Raw genomic sequence first — 19,984 nt, forward strand, 5'->3', positions numbered from 1 at the left:
TGATTGATTAAAAAAAGTAAGCATACGATCGAGGACAAGTTGAAATACCCCCTGTATGTGCAGATAGGTTGTTAATAAACTGAGATTGCTGGTTGAACCAATTTACCCCACAAGACGCAAAGAAATGTGGGTTCCTGTGTAATCAATGGCTTGCTAGTGGTAAATTACCACTCCATGCACTGACAGTAGTTAACTCTAGGGAGTCGTTGAATGTCAATTCTGGGGAGCTGTTGAAAGGCTAGTTGGATGGAATTTTAAAGGGTTTCCAATGTTTTAGTTGATCAAGGGATGGGCTCCTCGTAACTAGTCTCATGTCTTTTCCTCCTTCTATTTGCTCGCAATCTTTTCTTTTCATAATGTTCACCGTATTATAGGAATTTGCAACAGGGTCCAAAGGAAAGCCTATGATCATTGCGCTCGGTCATCTTGAATTCTATACTGTCGGGAGATGGTTTAAAAACAAAGCACCACCGAAGGTAGGTTCAATAACTGTACACCGAAAGATGATGAACGAGGCAATAGTCATTTTATGCATACCACATTGAGAACCAGTCAAATTGTCAAATTTTTGAATTTCTTTGACGTTTTCGGCACGTTGAATTCGCACACTGGTGAATTCGTGTGTTGATTAATCATAACTACGCCTTCTTATCCTCAACTAAATCGTGATTATAAGATATCTTCAATTATCCGATATTTCTAAGCACATCAGGTATGGTATCCGTTATGTACTCTAAGGGTCGTGTAGTGAGTTGTTGCGTAGCTAGAGATTGAATTGAAAATTGTTCGAGTCTACTAGGTAGATGAGATCATGAAAGCAGCACAATGTAATGTATTCTGGATGATAGTTGTAAAGAATGATGTAGGAGGAAAGAGAAAGCCAGTCTACTACTATGGGAACATGTGACACCTGAGAGTTCAAACACACGCCATCAGGGCAGCCTAACAATAGAAGGGGCAATTTAGACCACAGTAAACCTTGTCAAGGTTTCAAGTGAGTTCTCTGGAAGTGGAATATTCTACATCTTTGTACCAATATATATATCCTAGAGCCAGATAACGGACTTATGAACAACTAGATACATTCCTCAATTTCATGCAAGACGTTGATTTTAACGATCAACAAATGTACTAAGCGGGCTGTGGAAATGAAATCAACATCTGTAAGCTACCTTGATCATTGAGAAACTTCCGAGGTGGCTGAGCTTGAAAAATGCTAGCCTCAATCTGCAGGGGAGACTTTCGGTAACTTGGCGAGTGTTCTAGCCTTTCTGAAATTTTATCCAGCCCCTCTTAGCACGTAAGAGACATCGTGATTGCCCAAAGCTTTATTCTTTAGCGTCAAGACGGTCTAGCGGCAAACTGGATATAAGTGAATTTTTAGCTACTCAGCGGAATAATATGGTACTGTATGAAGAGAGGTGCTGTGGCATTAGAGAAGTGATATTGGGGGAACTGGTACCTTCTCAAAAGGGTAACTGTGGTAAACATGGAAGTGAACCATTTAGTAAATCGAGTGTAACTCCAGAGTGCGATAGAAAAGACCATTCCTCACATATCACCTTATCGTAGATTCACCCTGCCCAACCACAAGATCCTTCGGGTGGCTCATATCTCGGTGATCCCGTCGATATGGCAGTGGACTGAATAACTTGACCTTCCTATAAATAGGGCTTGTATATTGCAAAATTGGACCGATCTATTTACATTGGCTGTCAACACTCCTGTAACGGTACCAATTTGGCCATTCTCTTGTGATAAGGTGCCTAATCCCATACAAAGTGAAAAAATTCCAAATAACACGGTCCCACATATTTAAGCCTTGCATCCGCATAATGCAGCGCGCCGTACCTTAGAACCTGCTAAGCCTTGTACCCCCTTTTGCTCCACTGAGTTCATTGAGCTCCAAAATTCAATGATGCCCAATGAATTTACCATGGTGCTCGGCGGTTGTTTCTGCCCGGTCCTGATAAGAGGCAGCGGCCAAAACGAGACGTTACTACGCCTACATTCCGGATGAAAGGGGGGTCTAATAGCTTTTTATGTTGAACTTAGGCGCTGTGATGCAAACAAGGGGCAGCTTTTATTTATTTATTTTATTTTCCGCTGAACCGTACAATGCGATGATCCTTATATATACTTTTGGGCGCCCTAGCACCGATCTTAGACGATGCTTACGACGACTCTCAACTAAGTATGCCGATCATGGCTGATCTTATTAGATTGAGTCCACTCACGCTACACTATGCGTACTTTATTCTCACTCCTACCATCTGTAGTATCATATTCTACACTGCTCCAACGCAGATCCATGGTCTCCACTATGTTGACGCTTTGTTCATGTGTTTCAGCGCCATGACGGGGACTGGGCTGAATGTGGTACGTCTGCACATCTGATCGTATAAAACCCGGGATATATGGCTTACCTTTTCCAAAGATGGACCTATCTACATTGGGTTCTCTACAGCAGGGCACGCTTTTTGCCCTTCTTATTCTTGGCCATGCTTTTCCAATATTCGCTTTCATCTCCTTATTGCGTGCGATATCGTTCCGAACTGCGCTGAACGATGCCCCAAGCGAGGAAAAGGGTGACCAAACAGTGTCCCAAATGCCGATATTGCAACTCGAGGAACAAATAGGCTGTTACAAAGAGGATGAATTGCCTACCAAATTAATAGACAAAGCAAAAATCAGAATGGTAGTGAGGGAGGTTCAAGCCGATATAGGATTATGGAATGGCCATGAACTTTGTGCTGCCACAGACTCGCAACATTGTGACGAGACCGAGCGAAGTTCTTCCGTCAGCGTGAATAACAAAAGAAAAGACATTCAAAATTGCAAGGCACACATTCAAGGCCTAATTTCTTGGTCCAAGGGCATGATCCACCGATCAGCCAACCGTCTGTCTTGCAGAGACTCAATCTGCTGCAATGCACCAGATGGTATACAGTATATGGCACTTTGTTTAATAACTGGGCTTATTATACTATACTTCATCGGGTTCCTCATTCTTGGTATCGTGAGTATTGGCCTATGGTCAAAGTTCGTCCGCCCAGATATTCCACGGGAGGATAAAGCCTCTCCTTTTTGGGCGGGCGCTTTTCTTGCTGCATCTGCGCTTTGCAACAACGGGATGTCCCTCATTGACACTAATATGGGCCCTTATCAAACAGAGTGGGTAATTCTTTTATTACAAAGCATAATTTTGAAAAAGTCCTACTGACACAGCCCCCAGGCCCTTTCCACTTCTTGCCTGCGGCTTTCTCATCCTTGCTGGAAATACTCTTTTCCCCTGCTTACTGCGCTTCTTCATCTGGGTATTGAGAATGATGTTACCAAATAGTCCCACTTGGCAGTTATGGCGACGAACTTTCGATTTTACTCTTTCTCAGCCCCATAAGGTCTGCGCTTACTTGTACCCTGCCTGCCATACATGGTTCGTGTTGGGCACAATTATTTTTCTCAATGGCCTCATGTGGGGTGGTTTCGAGATTTCTGCGATTCATAATGAGGAGATCGGCTCTCTTGCAGTCAACTTCCGAGTCCTAGATGGGCTTTTCCAAGCTTTAGGTAGGTCCCTAGCCATTCGATGTTGGACATAACTAACACAGAAGAAAGCTGTGCGTGGTGGGGGGTTTTCTGTTGTCGCATTCGATCGCTTGCCACAGGGGTTACTCATTCTATATGGTTTGTGCCTCACTCTTCAAGAGCGCAAGGGCGGCTTTGACTAGACAATTTGCTGATTGGATTTGATTTAGTCTTTATGATGGTGGGACCTCATCTTTTTGCTCAGCGACAGTATCAGTGACTAAATATGGAGGTTCTAGTATATTTCTGCTTTCCCTGTCTCGGCCGCGATCAGGTGTGACTCCCTCCAATCTTACTAATTGGGTTTGCAGTCTGACATATTGTAGCAGCACAGAGGTTGCGGATAATGGGCCCGCAGAACACCTTCAGCAAGAACCCCCTCGCCCGCGCTTCTCAAGATTTTCCCATGGCCGCTTTGTGTACAAACAACTTCGGTCTCAATTCAGCCACGATATCTGGTGGCTCTCCCTTGCAATCCTCCTCATAACAATCATCGAATCGGGTCACTTCACAGCTGAACCCTTGGCCTTTTCCACCTTCAAGATTATCTTCGAAGCTGTGTCTGCATACAGCTGCGTCGGTGTGTCTATTGGTTATCCCGGTCAGAGTTACGCGTTTTGTGGTGCATGGCACACACTTAGCAAACTATTGCTTATCGCAGTTTCATTGCGAGGAAGACACCGTGGTCTGCCTGTCATTGTTAACGCCGATCCCTTTCTTCAAGCACGAGGTATCACTGGAACAGAGAAGAAACAGCTGGAGAAAGATAGGTATGTGAATATCCACAAAACTTCTTTTGATCCCGTTTAAAAATGATCACTCGTCTTCACAAAACTGTTATTTACTCTTGTTTTGCTCAAGCCAAGATCGCATATAGAGGTTTTATTATTTTGTACAAAATTATCAGGAATATGTTATTACGAAACAAAGTGTCATGCGAAATGGGCAAGGGTGACATAGTACCCTCCGTTGATAATGGGATTATGCACTGTGCTAGTTAACTGCAACGGTGAATAGTTACTCCTACTCAATTTGTAATAGTTTAAAGGTAACGATACTTTAATCTAATCGAACTGGAGCTCCAATCTTAGCTTTTATCACTAAGAATGGACAAGATATTTACAATCCAAGGTTGAAGATATGCATTTATCTTTGGATTATCTGCATGAAAGATTCTACCTGAGCACTCAGTGTTCGATAGACATATATGTCTGATCTTCTCAATAAAATTTAGTATCCGGAGGTAGTCCCTCGGCCTGGTCATCTCTCTATATTTGTTAGTTAGCACCGCCAAATGGTTCTGACATAGGCAGCAACAGAGCCCTTACCAGCGCATCGCCAAATCCCTTCACGAGCTCGATTTCGTGGGCAGAGCGCGCGAGCTGTTCAGGCTCAAAGTCGGTAAAGGTCGTTGCAACATCAAAGTCAATCCAGGCGAGCCTGTCAGGGTTTCCACGAACAAGGGGTATGTTTTTAGGGTGGATGTCTTGGTGGTGAACGCCTGCTTCATGTATCTCCTTCATGCCCTCAATTGCCTGGGGAAAGAGCGCATCCGAGAAATTCATGCAATTCAAACTCTCTGCGATCGGGAAGTATTCTAGTAACAGCCCCCTCGGTTGGAACTTGTCATGGGCGAAATTTTGGAAAGTCGGATGGAATAGCGCCGGATCCATTCTATCGATGTAGCCGTGGAATTTTGGAGCGACGTGGCACTCACAGACACCATACCTGACGAGCTTCTCATATGCATTGAATTCGCAGCGAAATCGGTTCAGATCACGGCCATTCTTGGCATATCCAGGGTCGCCGTTGTCGTGGAAAAGTTTCAATGCGTACTCTTGTCCATCCACTTCTACATCAAATATTGAGGATGCATCAGAACTCGTAATGTGCCCAATGGGCTTGATTGTGGAGGGATCAATTTCCCTTAAGGGGGTGCTTTTTGGATGCATTGTTGTCCTGTTGGAAATGACACTTTCACTAAGAGGTTTCAGATAGGTCAGGCAACAACCACAAACAGGGCTCCCCATGCGGATTTTGATATAATAGCTGCATTACATAAGATTAATACAGACTGTGAGTCAAGGTTCATTTTAAATATCCCTGGATGTGCATCTACTAGTACGGAGTAGTTATAATGCAAAGAAAGGGGGCAAAAACATACAACATTGAAAATTCGCTAGTGACCGGGAATACTTTCAACAACAGGCTGATATTAAATATTTTTTGCAATCAGGTATCCCAACAGTAATTCTGGATGTAGGAAAAAGACAGTTAGTTAACAATATTGGTTGGAGTGGGCGCGTTAGGCTAAAAATTGGTGCTTCAGGCAGTAACCCCTTGCCAGATGCCAGTGTTTAATTTCCGCGTTCCTCATTATTCTTCTCATCAAAACAAATACATAAGGCAGCGATCAGCGCTGCATCCACGCCAGGTGCCACAACAACGGCGTAGGTCTGCTGGCCAAACACAAGATCGCGACCGCTAAGCAGTTTCCGGTCAATGCGAGCCACAGTTTGGCCGCTCTTCTCGTCGACAATATCGGCAGTATGATCGAACCAGCCTCCTTTTATTTTGAGAGCCACTGCCTTGCCCTTACTATCAGTGAAACTGGCGGTGGCCTTAGAGCCGATCACTAGTGCAGTTAGTAATTTGTATAACATACGGAGTCTGTCTACTTTGCTGATTGGTCTTGGATCATAAAGGGCGGTACTTACGTGTGAGACTACTCTTGACCTCACAAACCTTCTTGCGGTGGGTGTCCTCGATTGCATAGGTCGAACGGATATGTAGAAGCTCCTTGACAATATCAAACAAGTGCTTGCCATGGGTGTCCTCGACCTTCTTGCGACCAGAAAGCGATACCCAGGCTCCGTGCACTTTCAAAAATGGCTCCCCATTTGCCAATTTGATTTCAAAGCTATCCCCAGAAACGGAGAGCACCTTTTCTTTCAGGACTATTGTCTGCGGCTCCTTCGCAATGTATTGTTCGAATATGGCGATAGGCTCGGCGACAGAGTCGAGATTGTGGTGGCCCAGGATACCCATGGTGATGGGTGGATTCAGTCAAAGCTGAAGGATAAAGATTGGGAATCGACTAGTTAGAGGAACGCGGGGGATATGATCACGTGATATTTACTCGCAAAATCTATGCTCCCGAGAGGTTTGCAGGGTATGCTTGCTCTCAGTACCTAAGGCCGCCACTTGCTCGATGCCTTAGGCCACTTTTAAACTACATTAAACTAGTCTCTAATAATTTTAGAGTCTTTATATTTTATACGCTTATAATTATACTATTTCGAGGATTAGAAGGAGAGGAGAGGACGTCTTTTAGTAAAATTTATAATCTAGTTTTCGCTAACCGAAAGGACTAGGGTAGTTCTATACTTTTAAAGAAGAAGATCTACTATTTATTATACTATAGAGGGCTAGGGGACTACTCTACGTAGATCTATAAAGAGAATCTATTTTTTTAAGAGACTCCTCTTTAATTTTAGTTAACTTTTATAAATTAGCGTAAGATAACTATCGCGCGGCTAAGGGTACCTTTTAGTCGGCGGAGGAGAGTCGACTTTAGGACTTCGAAATAACGCGCTACTTTATAAATTAAAAGGATTTCCTAATTCTAAAAACCCTATATAGCTAATAAGATCCTACCCTCTTACTGTATTAAATCTTTAGAGCTCCGGGAGCGTATTAGTAGTATAGTAGGTAGTTAAAGAAATAGTGGTTAAATTAATTAACGCGTTTTGGATAGGGCCGACTACTCGTATGTGTGGACCACTCGTATGTGAAATACGTTAGTTAGAGTTGGTCATCTATACCAGATATTGCTCATACATCAGCTTTCTGTCACTAAGTCTAATGTAGTTAGCTGAAATATCGTCATGAGCAGTATAAGACATTCTATCGCCCTCTAGGAACTGCTGGATGTTGAAACTGTGAAATTTTCTTGAAATTTTCCTGATACACAAATACCTTAAGAAACTTCGTCGTTTGCACCGAGGATAATATAAGATACACCTCAATGCAAACATACACCTTGGTCAGTGCAAACGACAATCCGTTTGACGCTGACATTGTGGACTCCGATGAAAACCTGCCTTCGTCTTCCCGCGTACGACGTTCGATCTGGCTTTTCCTCCTTGGATATGTATGGAAAACGGCCCTCCTAGCTATGGCTATTGTCGGATGCATCAACACACTCCGCTTAGCATGGCCCCAGATCAACCACAACAATTCCAGTATATCCTGCTGGTGGGGGGAATCCTTGACGGAGGCTATGTCCCTCAACTGTAGATTCGATAGTATTTTAGTATCCTGGCTCCCAGCACGCTGTCGAGACGATGAGCTGGCTGAGCAGTGTGACCATGCTGGCCCGGGGCCCGACGGCTCCTGGACCTTTTATGCAGATGAAAACAAGACCCAGACTCTGGATCGGAGTGGGATTGCTGCTTTGGCTGGTTCGACGACTCAATTTTACGCGTCACATGAGTGGCATGTACCCCACTGTGCATGGTTCTGGCGGAAACAGGTGCGGGCGGCGCAGACCGGGGTCACGATCGAAGAGAGATTCAAGAGCGTGTGGCACGTGGAGCACTGTGAGATGATGTTCAAGAGGAGGGGCAGTTTGGATGATATTATTGCCCATACAGGGGTAGCGCTGGGAGGGGACCGGAATATTTCCACTCAGAGGCATCAGTGAGATTTAGGGCCACAGCATTCTACCTTCACAATTGTTTGTATCTACAACTGGTAGTATTGTAAAACCGAGCAGAAGTAACCACATTGGTTATGTGTTTTCGATTGCTATGTGACTGCTCTTAGCCATTGAGACTTGGGGGAATCTGAAATCTCGCATTCAGATCTGTTCTGTTTAGCCTTTTATGTCGTTCTTGAACTCTGCAAATTAAACAGAACACCGTGATAACAATATTTACATATCGGTCCAGCACCAGGGCCCATCTGAGATTTTCAACTCTCCTCCCATCTGGAAGATCTCAACTCTGATACTGTAAATACTTATAAGGTACCATTCCGACGGTGCTTTGCCGGCTATTGAAATCAGTCATCAAGCTCTATGGGTGTATTCAAGCCCCTGGTCTCCTCCATGTCCACACCGCAGACCTTCGATTTTCGATATGTGTTCCACATACAGTATTCCCAGAACCATACAGTGAAAAGTGGAATGTTACTAAGAATCGCTAGCAAAAGTTTGACCATGTCAAATTCGGCATAAACCAGGTTAAGACCTCTGCGTATAATGTAAGAAGGTGATACAGCCCATATTCGGGGGACTTGGATTCCTACAGGAATGCGTTTATGGTCATGAAGGCCCATATGTAATGACCGAGGAAGACATGAGCAATGGATACCTGGCTCTTTTCCCTTGTACGCATGTAGTTAATGTGGTGCTTATAACCTAAGATGATTTGGCCCGGAATTAAGCCACCGAGTAGTAGTCCTAGCCATTGGTGTGATGTATAGAAATTGTTGTACTGTAGTTCGCGTTTAGTGTAAGAATATCGCATCACATATGTTCGGGATAAAACTTAGCCTTACGATATTGGAGTTTATAGAAAGGAGCAACCCAAGTAATATAGTCAGGATACAGGAGGCTGCTATCCCAAATTGAATTGCTCGATGCTGGCTGAATGCTGACGGTGACGAACAGCGGATCCTGAATATGCCAGTAGACAATAGCACCACCGCACAGAGCCCCGGTATACCGTGGAGAGTTCGTACAGCAGATTTATGAGAGCGGATCCAGGACTCAGCGTCAGAATTATAAATTCCACTGTTTACCCTAGTCTTTTCGACTTGTGGCAGCAATGGACCCTCAAGCTTGTTTGTCAGACTACTTGTCATATCTGCTAAAAAAAGACCTAAGGATCGTGAGCGGGACTTGTTAGACAGATAAAACCCCACTCGGAGCTAGGGCCGACTAGAATCACATATTCACGCACCATAATCCGTGTGCCGGAAGATAGGAAAGTTCAGGTCATCTGACCTTGCATTTTGACCGACAGCCAAGATCCACGGCCGCCTCTGTGAATCGACATGAATGGCAGCTCCCGTCCACGTACCGCAGGCAAAGCATACTAGATACACGTTATATAGTCCATTCACATGAACCACGGAGTTCAGCACTTGGACATCAGGGCCATCTTTTGCCATAATTTGGGGGGGGGGGGGTTATGACCACTGCCCCGTGTCAGCACTGGATATCAGTTTGCTTTGTGTAAGAAGTGAAATTGACCTAGTACTTCGCACACTCAAAATAGGATCTGTTCGTAAAACAACTGCTGTTAGCAACCATGAACGATAACCGCGATGATTTCAATTGTCAGTATTAACCTGTCCCCGATCCGCTCGGATACATTATGAACATTAGAGCCCCATCCATGAGCTTGCTAGGTGCAACGGCACACTAGCCTTTTCCGGACGGGAATAGCGAGGAAATGTGCATGTAAACATCGTAATCTGCGGTCGATTAGTGGTGATAAGACGTCACTGCAAGACAGAGATCTGCCTGACGGTTGTGATCCGGTGTGCAAAATTGAAGGCCAAGAGCGAAGGATGCATACGGTATGAGAGTCAGTAAAAACAGATGGTTGAAGTGCAGCTTTTTCATTGTGGACGAATCTGAATCTCCGTTAGCTTCTTTCCTGTCTCGAATGGTAAAAAAGTCAAGCATACCCTAATGATGAACTGATATTCAGTTCAGTTCATTCTCGTTTCTCGTGGGTTCTTAGACCGGAAAATGGATAGGGTAACATGGGTATCATTTGTGCTAGGACCAAAGGAGACTTAACTCCGTTATTTAGGTTTCGAAAATTACTCGGGTAACTTTACAAAAGGAAGAAGCACTCGTATGGGGCTAAATGACCCACTAGTAAAATAGGCTACTAGAAAATGATGGTGTAAGCTTCATACAGAGATATGGCCATACCCCTCACAGACTGGAGGATGACGTGTATTAACTTGAGAATAAATGGGTTAAGGACAAGGTTTTCACGAACGAGGCCGCTGTGCAAAATTCGAACCGTGCGGTCAACACGGAAAGAACAGGGCCGAAATAATCAAGGACTGCGCAATGCTCCTCCCTCGGATGCATAGCAATTCATTCCGTACCTTTTTTCCAATAGCCCCATCGGAGTACCGACGGATTAGAGTAGTTGTTTTTTTTTTTTGCCCTATCGGAGCACTAGCAGGTTACGAGTTCAACATTTCTACAATACAGCGTAGGTAAGTGGCTAGCTAGCTACTATAGGAATACTGGTCATAATTAGCAGAGGGATATACAACATAGAGACTTACTGCCTATTAGGTTGCTCCCGTGTGGGGGCCCCCATAGAATCGGAAATAGGTAGGAATTTCACTATCCCGGATACATCCAGCCTTTCGTGGATCCCCTTTTATCGGTCCTCTTCGAGAGGCAGGGGGGAAAACAAAAAGAACAGACGAGAGAAAGAGAGCTAGTTCCCTTAGAGAAAAGCTATTCCCAGCCGTGCTTAAATTACAAAGGGTAGGCAGCAACTTTGTTGACCCACTCGCCCTCTGCGTCTCCCATAGTTATTACTATATATACCTCTTCTGCGTCACGCATCACGCATAACACACAACACAACCTCCACCAAACATATTCACTCTCAAAATGGCAACCGACAATAAAAACACTTATCATCTATATTCATATTTTCGGTCAACATGCACAAATCGTGTTGTGATTGCGATGTATCTTAAGGGTATTCCCGTTGAGCATACCTACTCAGCTCGCTCGGGGAATGCGTTAGTTATAGTGGCGCCAGGCTTCAACCCTATACTAAATGCGATAAATTACGGCTCCGTATCTAACCAACAAAAAAGATATTTACGAGGCTATCTGTAACTAATCGTACACTTGCCTTATTGAACTGAAATACATTACAGGTCCATAGGAATTGGGCGTCTGCGGGCGCGGTAAAGGGGGTAGAATAAAATTACATTGCTCTAAAATTATAAAATAACGTTTGGTCAAGCACTAGCTGCCAAGTTTCTTAATTTTTGCAACGGCGGTTGCTCCCGTTCGTAACGCTTACAATAAATCGAAGTCCAATCGCGTAGCTGCTTAACTATTATCAGCAGCGGCCGCGTGGCCTTTGATCAGTAGCAGCTAGTGGCATATAGTGGGGATTGGGCCTAGATCCTCGCTTTTCTAACTGATCCCCTCTTCCTGTCGGGAACCCTCAGGATTCACAGCGCATGCAGTGGAGCCGACCCTCAGCGACGTATATCTACACCTCACGGAATGTAACTCGATTATTTCCCGCATAAATTAAGATCTTATAGTGCCTACATAGTACTAGTCGCAGCATGATGCTAAAAAAGGTACTACTACTCAGATTGGTGGGATGCGGGACGGATGGGACAACGGTGCCCGACCGACTGCATGCTATTTCAGTCTACCCGACTTTCACCCACCAATCTCTGTTCGTTATCTTCTCCCCGGGTATACCATGAGAGTACGTCGTGATTGAAATTGTAAACTAAGTAGTATAACCGCTCATAGTGGTTGCATTGGTATCCCTTCAGCCGAGAAACGCGGCGCACATCAATACAGAAGCCTTACTAGTACAACGTGTACAGTACCACAAGTTAGTGGGTTTTTTGGAGGGGGTTTTTTCTTCGGGATGAAGCTGGTCAACTATCATAGAGATCCGAGCTAAAGGGTTTATAGTAAGAAGACCTTTTTAAAATATATACTAATTATTAGTTCCTAATTATCTAGCTAGATCTATATCTAAACGCTATTATAAAGTATTAATAGCCTCCTAACCTAATAAGAGGAATAAAAGATATATTATTACTTCCTTTAAGAAAGAAACTAACTTATATAAAACTAACTAGTTATATCTAAATAGATCTTTTAATGAACTACTAAGGCCTAAGTCTAAACTAACCTTCTAAGTAACGTATTTCACTACCGAGCTGGACATACCCCCGAGCTGGACACCCCAGAACACCATAGTAAATGCGATAAATTACAACACAGTATCACAACAACATTAGGCTATAGGGACTTTCCCTTAAGAACTAATGCTTTTTAGGTGCTATCTAGTCTCTAAGAGGAGTTTAAAAAATTTCTATGAATTAGTAATTGAGATATATATAATTCAGACCCTCAGTAATGTAATTTTCGATACTATAACAATATAGGTTATAGGATTCTTTAAAATCGCTATATAGTGTTCAAAAACGTTATCAATAGCTATCGGCAAATAGCAAAAAAAAAAAAAGACGTGGTCGTTGAGTTATCAGCGTAGAATATATCGTATTTACTATGGTGTTCTGGGGTGTCCAGCTCGGGGGTATGTCCAGCTCGGTAGTGAAATACGTTAAAAGTTAATATAACTAACTAGCTCTTAATTTACTAGATATAAAGGAAATAAATATCTTTATATATACTCTAATATAGGCTATAAATAGGGTTTAATCCTTTTAGATAAAATAGATTAAATCTATATAATTTATAATAGCTTTTATAGTTATTAAAATAACGCTTTAAAGATCTAATATATCTTTAGAAAAAAAGAAATATCTATAAATATCTATAAATAGCCCTTAAGAATAGTAATTAATGGCGGAAAATAATGCAGGTTGATGGACATATAGGTATTAGTGTGGATAATGAAATACATTTATATGCAATGCGCGTATTGCTCCTATTGCACCACTAAAGTTCTTACTCCTTCTTTTCCTCTGTTGGAACCTGTGCCTCCTGCTCTGCCCTGTATTCCCTGATAGGTCCATTGGTTCCATCATCATCATTCTTCGCCTTTAAACTTTTCCAATCATACAGCACGGCACCTAGACTCGAGATAGTTGCTAACACCATACCAACCCGGAGAGCATCCTTTATTGCTGGGGCGTACACTGCCTGTACTTCTGGTGTAGTCAGAGCCGAGCCTGCGGATGCTCCATTAAGAACTCCCCGAGGGTCCAGGTTCAGGGCGATCGTTTTCAGTGCTTTGCTGATATTTCTTAGGAAAACAGTCTGCGCCACTGACACAAAGAGGGCCCCACCGAATGTTTGTGCAAAGAAGACGATGCCAACGCTGATCGCCACATCCTTTTCGGGGAGGGTTGTCTGCACTATGTAGATTGCTTGTTCCTCTTCGAAGCCGATTCCCGCTCTACACAAAATCTGGAATCCGATCCATTTAGCCCGCGAGGTTAAATGGGGCTGAACGGTTGTAAGCAGTCCAGTGCCGATCGACATGAATATTGAGCCGGCGTAGACGAATGGTGTGTAGTATCCCGTTGCAGCGGTCCCAAAGCCAGCGAACATGAATCCACCGACAACACTGAGCCTAAATGGGATAAATATGATCGCAGATTCAACGGCGGAGACACCGTTGACCAGCTGGAACCACAGCGCTGAGAGTCTTGGTTAGAAATGAGCCTTCCATCCTTCTTCATTCGGTATTCACGTATGTAGTAAGTATTGACCTAAAACGATGGAAATGTCTTGGTTAACAGGATCTAATGCGAGGTATTAGGAATACATACAAAGAACACGCCTCCGAGGCAGATACCAAATATGATGGCTGCGCCTATACTTCGCGTATGGAGTAAGCGTACAGGAACAATAGCGTTATCCTTTTTCCAGCGTTCGATGCCGTAGAACGAGCAGAACAAAGCACCCGTGATAGTTAGCAAGGCGACGATACGGGCCTTGCCCCATGCATATGTGGTGCCGCCCCGTGATAGTGCTAAGAGAAGACAGACTGTTGCTACCACAAAAACGCAGGTCCCAGCCAAGTCGAAGCTCTCGATATGGCCGCGGAGCCCGATCGGCCTGGGAGATTTGTCGGTACCGGGACTTCCTGTATAGAGAAATAGGATGAAGATCATGGCTGCGCCTCCGATAGGAATATTGATATAGAAACACCACTGCCATGTTGTTGAATCCGAAAGGGTTCCTACCTACACCAGGTGCCAATCACTGCCAGTAATTGTTGCTAATCTGGGGGTATCTCCTCATACCAGCAACGGTCCAGCTACACTGCCAACTGCAAACATACTGCCGATGATGCTATTCCATATCGGTCGTTGGTGTAGTGGCACACTCTCCGCAAGAATGAGGGTGGTGCCAGCTTGTATGCCAGCCGACCCGAGGCCTGGTAATGCCCGTCCCCCAATGAAAGCATGGGAACTCGGTGCAGTCGCACAAATCACACTCCCAATCTCGAAAATGAGCAAGGCTGCTAAGAAAACATACTTGCTGGAGAAGATGGAATAGATCTTTCCGTAGGATGGTTGAAATGCACAGGACGTCAATGGATAGATTTTGTTCGGTGATCCGTCAATTTGTGCACAATTTTCCGTCTTGGAATTGAGAGATCATGGGAGGCACGTACGAGGCATACCAGTCGATATCGTCAATGCTGTCAAAACTCTTGGAAATCCGGGGCACGGCGGTCGAAATGATTGTATTGTCGATTGATACGCAAAAGGTGGCCAGGCAGATTACAAATGATATCAAGATCACACTTGGGAGCTTCAGATACCGGGACGTCTCTACCGATTCTTGACCTTGGATTATAGTGGCCTCGACCACGTCCGCTGTAGCGACTTCATTTTCAGGGGCAGGATTGGCAGTCATCCTTGTGAACACGTTTTCACATAGGTGAGAGTGAACATTGTAGGGGCTTCAGGGGGAAAACTGCAGAGCATTCTCAACACGACCGGGGGGAAAAGCCTTGGGAAATGTTAATTATGAATGTCAGACTGGGATATACCCCCCCTAGGGCCCAAACAGGAACCGAGATTTTTGTTATGGTCTAGTGGTATAAATGGCTGTATTATTTGAACGGTGACTGGTGAATGCTACACACTTTACACTACTACGGGAGACGCTGCGAATAAGGAGAAGAGAAAGGGAAGTGAAATAATCATCTTGTATGTAGCTTCTGTCACGAGAAGGATCGAAGTAGCTCCTTGGTTGAAAGGGAGATTCCGGAGTAAAGAGAACATTAAAGTCGTTATTCAATAGGCAATCAGATTCACATCAGATTCGCTCAATGGTCATACGGTGTCTATATATAAGAGACACATGCACGTACGTACACCTGCGCTCTGGAGGTATGCACTCCGGCCGGAACTCCGCCGGAGCGGGACTTTTGTGGAGTCGGAGTTAATAATCGTCTTTTTGTGGCGTAGATTGAGGTTTGGAATCGATGCAGGGTCATCGATGGCGTCGTTAAAATAAATCTTGTTACGACTGCAGGGCTGCTCTAAATCGGGTTTTCAGCTCATACCTCAACGATAGCATTCTCAAACATTTATCTTAGTAGTGTGCATGGATGACATGACAGGCCGTGTTTGACTATGCAATCAAATTCACTAGATGACGATGGGTCTTGCCCATTCATCCAAACCGACACTCGCATGACTGGTGTCGAGTGAAGCTGTGGAGGCTGCTGAATGCTTGTTTGTGCTTGGCGGGGGACGGGAAGTGGGACCGATTCCCAAATCGGAGTACTGTCTCAAGCTGGCACAGGCAGAAGGTGAAGCAGAAAGGTGGGAGAGGGTTCAGTTCTCACCCAAACACATCATTGCCAAACAAACCAGTAAGTCTTCCTCGAATTGGCGAAAATTCGGGTCCATACTGGATGTTGGTAGGACGGAAAGATACTAGGTTCAGATTCGGGACTCTGAAGATATATAATGGGAGCGACAGACGAAATAACAGACTGACAATTGAGGGGTGGTGCATGGTTAATATACCATGTATATGCGTCTTTCCACCCTTGGAATAGGCGATTATGCCTGGTAGTATTTAATTTCCCATCCCAAACGCACCATGCTTGACACTAATTACCGATCCAATCAGGGTGCTCACGATATTGGGGCCATTTGGCATGGCGCGACTAAACCGGAAAAAGCATACACGTTGGCCGAACCCCTGCAGGTGGGAATGAGACATCCTTGGGAGGCTCAGTAGAGTTGGTAGTTGTCTACCTTGTCTACCTTGTCGGCAGGTAGTGTAAGTATTATATTAAGACGTTATCCGCCATTTTCCCGGCTCCTTCCCTGGCACAATGACCACCATCTTATTTGTTCCTGGCGCTTGGATCGCCCCGGCGTTCTACCAGCCATTTCTCCAAGCTCTCACGGTCGCTGGCTACGATATCCACTTTGCCAAATACCCCTCATTCAACCCCGAGGACCCGGCCATAACCACCTGCCAGGCCGACGCCGACGCTATTTCTGTGGCGCTCAAGTCCCTGGTGGAGGATAAAGGTAAAGATGTTCTGGTCTTCATGTACTCCTATGGCGGCATGCCTGGCGCTGCAGCGGCTACCGGGCTAGCCAAATCGCAGCGGGCGCAAGAAGGCAAAGCCGGTGGCGTCATTGGACTGCTATTCCTAGCGGCCTTCCTGGTGTCTGAAGGCCTCAGTTGCCAGGATCTTCAGGGAGGAAAGCTGCCCCCCTGGGTCTTGGTCGATCAGGTAGGACCTCTTCGCCCCCACTAGATTGAATTTGCAATTCACTCGCTGACCTGTTGCAGCCCTCGGCCAATCTCAGTATCGTGGATGACCCCATTACCTACTTCGCTGCCGATGTCGATCCGGCATTGGCTCAGGGCTTGACTGCTCAAGTCAAACCACATTCAACCGTAGCTTTCACCTCAGCACAGCCCCATCCGGCCTGGGCAGACGAGGCGTTCCAAGGGCGACTAGGGTTTATCGTCACCACTGAGGATCGTGGGGTGCCAAAGGAGGCGCAATTCGGCATGATGGCCGCCACGCAGAAGGAGTGGATCGTCAAGGAGATGGCGTATAGTCACTGCGCACCGCTTTTGAATCGGATCGACGAGACGGTGGGACTGACCCGAGAGATCATTGACCAATTCCTATGAAAGTCAACTCGGATTTTGACGTTGTGGAAAGGAGATGTTACAGTTGTTGGGGGCTTGTTGTGCAGATCACTGAGCGTTCAACGACAAATGCAACCACCCCGTTACGTTCTTAGATTGGTCATCTATGTAGATCAATGATCATCGATGTTTTAGCAATCACGACTGCCGTATAATTCCAAAGTTGATCCCCGTGCGATGCTCAGACATCCAGTCCAACTCCTCATCCTCCATCCGCCTCCCCTACAACACAACCACAATAACATTGACCGGCCATTGCGTCGCCGTCTGCTCTTAGACCATATCCCACATCTGCAAAAACGAATCGAAATCTCGCGGATACAAGCAAGTGAGAAGGTCAGGACCCCCTCGAAGACCATTTTCCTGAAATATGATGATGGTGAAACCGTCTCTGGGGTCGAGTCAATCGTGTTCAAAACGGGTTAAGATCCCTATACCTGATCTCGCATCAGCACGATCGACTTAGACTAGAAATGATCCACATTCACGGCTTGTAGCTGTTCTCGAATTATATGAAGGGCCTGTGCGCCGGTGGGAGTTCGAAATATCGCCCATGGCTCAAGACTGACTACTGGCCGACAGAAGGCTTCATAGTCATCCAAATACGTGAGGGCTTTACTGTCCACCAATTCGGCGTCATTGATAGCCAGGAGGTTTGAGTAGGAATAGTAGGTTTGTGGATAAGTGACAAATCGCACTTCCACGTTATATGGTGCTGCTAATGCGACGATGACCCTCTCGAATATCGCCTGGAGTTCAGGTCCGGTGCCATTTCCCACGGCCAAGGCAACCAGAACAGAACCCCTAATATGTGAGTCGGTTAAGGATCGGAAAAGGACGCCCTGGGACCGCGCTGCCGCCTGTCGTCTTGATCTCCAATTCTATCTTTGGAAAGAGTCCCTGCAATTTAACATTCACCCCTCCATTCCAGTTCCTCCAACCCCGTCATCGCAGACATTGCCATCTGAACTGCAATTTGGTTACTCGATGTAGCCCACTCATTCCCCACTGCTACCCTTCCCGGTTACGATATCGACCTCTCCGACATCACCCTAACCCAATTGCTGCCCGAACATCTCACTCTCCATCACTAGACCCTCTTCGATCTAGTTCAAGAGCACCTGCTAGCCTAGTGACGGTTATCAGCCGCGACTTGGAAGAAGTATGGAATCAATATTTGAAACTAGAAGTGAATTACTTCCTCCATATGAAGGCCACAGGGGCTTAATAATGTATTGGGTTGATACATGGATAGCGCCTCCTTCTCTATCTGCCATATTCAGCTTATGATTTCAAATATCCTGAGACCTCCCGGATTTAGGAGCTAGTACAAATGCGATCAGGGCGACAATAGCCTATACTCATTCCTTCGGTCAAGCTTGGCTTCAAAAGCATTCACAATCTCCTCAAGTGCAGCGGCTACTTCATGTGGTCGCGACAGGAAGGGACTGTGTCCGGATCCCTCAAGAGTGCGAACTACCCATTTCCCCTGGCCACCTGCGCCTTCTACCATGGCGTCCTGTTGTTCGGTTGGAATGACCACATCACCTGTGCACCTAATGTAGCCTAGTCTGCCAGTATAGGAGTCATCCTGCCAGGCTTGAGGGGGCACAATTCCCATATTGGCAGCCATGCTCTGAGGGCGAAGCTGCGGTACTGCCCAGTCGACTCGATCCGCCGGCACATCCGGTGGGAAGAACAAGCTGCGGGGGTCCTTCGGCTGGAAAAGACCTTCACTCGGTACGTCCCACATCGCGTAGGGCAGACCGCCAATGTCGCGAATGGCCGCGCCTTGGTCCATGCCCCCAGGAAAAATAAACGCACATAGAGCAATCATCCCGAGCACGCCTTTGTCGGAGAGCCCCTTGATGGCAGCGCTTGCAATCGGTCCGCCATATGAATGCGCTAGCACAAGGACGCGCTTGCCCATAGATGTCTGCGATTCCACGACAGACCGTACGTGAGCCGCGTCGTCGAATTGTGTCGTACCAGATACCCCACTAACGCATGGTAAGTCCACAGCCTCTATGGCATAACCGAGAGCCTCAAGTGCGGGGATTTGGAATTTCCAGCACCACGAGCCATGCCATGCGCCATGCACGAGAACGATGGTGGGCTTGGTAATTGACGACATGGGAGGGATTGTAGATAAGCAGAGTAATGTAAATCGAAGGCTTATCGGAGATTGGAAGAAAATGTGTCCGCGGTGATTGTGTTGAGGGGTAGCTTTTAGAGTAACCGGATGCGTACGAGCCAAGAGACGAGTCCCGAGTTGTAGGATAGTAACGCGATATCTTTTCGACTCCCACTGTCCCCTCTAAGATGATGTGTAACTCATTGCCATAAGAATCTCGCCCTACAGTGTACCTCAATCGATCAATCAATCAATCAATCAAGGTTCAATTAACCTGTTGCAGTCTAACTAGTTCCGTATGACTATGCAGGCGCTCATCCAACTGAAGCAAGAACTCG

At 45.6% G+C, this 19,984-nt stretch overlaps 7 protein-coding genes across 7 annotated transcripts; 3 read left to right on the forward strand and 4 right to left on the reverse strand.

Moving 5' to 3' along the window:
- Positions 1–2,437: 2,437 nt before the first annotated feature.
- On the forward strand, positions 2,438–4,398 carry N7537_010137 (uncharacterized protein; the record flags this gene model as incomplete). The annotated part of the gene is made up of 4 exons (XM_056901191.1): positions 2,438–3,174; positions 3,236–3,570; positions 3,619–3,670; positions 3,915–4,398. The coding sequence occupies 4 exons, from the start codon at positions 2,438–2,440 to the stop codon at positions 4,396–4,398; spliced, it is 1,608 nt and encodes a 535-aa protein (XP_056749859.1).
- A 410-nt stretch (positions 4,399–4,808) lies between these two features.
- On the reverse strand, positions 4,809–5,540 carry N7537_010138 (uncharacterized protein; the record flags this gene model as incomplete). Its single annotated transcript, XM_056901192.1, has 2 exons — positions 4,809–4,856; positions 4,917–5,540. The coding sequence occupies 2 exons, from the start codon at positions 5,538–5,540 to the stop codon at positions 4,809–4,811; spliced, it is 672 nt and encodes a 223-aa protein (XP_056749860.1).
- Positions 5,541–5,945: 405 nt separating this feature from the next.
- N7537_010139 (LURP-one-related/scramblase family protein) lies at positions 5,946–6,636 on the reverse strand (the record flags this gene model as incomplete). Its single annotated transcript, XM_056901193.1, has 2 exons — positions 5,946–6,223; positions 6,306–6,636. The coding sequence occupies 2 exons, from the start codon at positions 6,634–6,636 to the stop codon at positions 5,946–5,948; spliced, it is 609 nt and encodes a 202-aa protein (XP_056749861.1).
- Positions 6,637–7,615: 979 nt separating this feature from the next.
- On the forward strand, positions 7,616–8,293 carry N7537_010140 (uncharacterized protein; the record flags this gene model as incomplete). The annotated part of the gene is made up of 1 exon (XM_056901194.1): positions 7,616–8,293. The coding sequence occupies one exon, from the start codon at positions 7,616–7,618 to the stop codon at positions 8,291–8,293; it is 678 nt and encodes a 225-aa protein (XP_056749862.1).
- Positions 8,294–13,312: 5,019 nt separating this feature from the next.
- Positions 13,313–15,235, reverse strand: N7537_010141 (uncharacterized protein; the record flags this gene model as incomplete). Its single annotated transcript, XM_056901195.1, has 4 exons — positions 13,313–13,993; positions 14,140–14,556; positions 14,617–14,854; positions 14,991–15,235. The coding sequence occupies 4 exons, from the start codon at positions 15,233–15,235 to the stop codon at positions 13,313–13,315; spliced, it is 1,581 nt and encodes a 526-aa protein (XP_056749863.1).
- A 1,438-nt stretch (positions 15,236–16,673) lies between these two features.
- Positions 16,674–17,494, forward strand: N7537_010142 (alpha/beta hydrolase; the record flags this gene model as incomplete). The annotated part of the gene is made up of 2 exons (XM_056901196.1): positions 16,674–17,084; positions 17,144–17,494. 2 exons carry the CDS (start codon positions 16,674–16,676, stop codon positions 17,492–17,494), a joined length of 762 nt encoding a protein of 253 aa, XP_056749864.1.
- A 1,357-nt stretch (positions 17,495–18,851) lies between these two features.
- N7537_010143 (alpha/beta hydrolase) lies at positions 18,852–19,646 on the reverse strand (the record flags this gene model as incomplete). Its single annotated transcript, XM_056901197.1, has 1 exon — positions 18,852–19,646. One exon carries the CDS (start codon positions 19,644–19,646, stop codon positions 18,852–18,854), a length of 795 nt encoding a protein of 264 aa, XP_056749865.1.
- Positions 19,647–19,984: the final 338 nt, after the last annotated feature.

Source organism: Penicillium hordei, assembly GCF_028827395.1.
Source record: "Penicillium hordei strain IBT 12815 chromosome Unknown utg000005l_segment0_segment0, whole genome shotgun sequence".
Taxonomy (NCBI): Eukaryota; Fungi; Ascomycota; class Eurotiomycetes; order Eurotiales; family Aspergillaceae; genus Penicillium; species Penicillium hordei.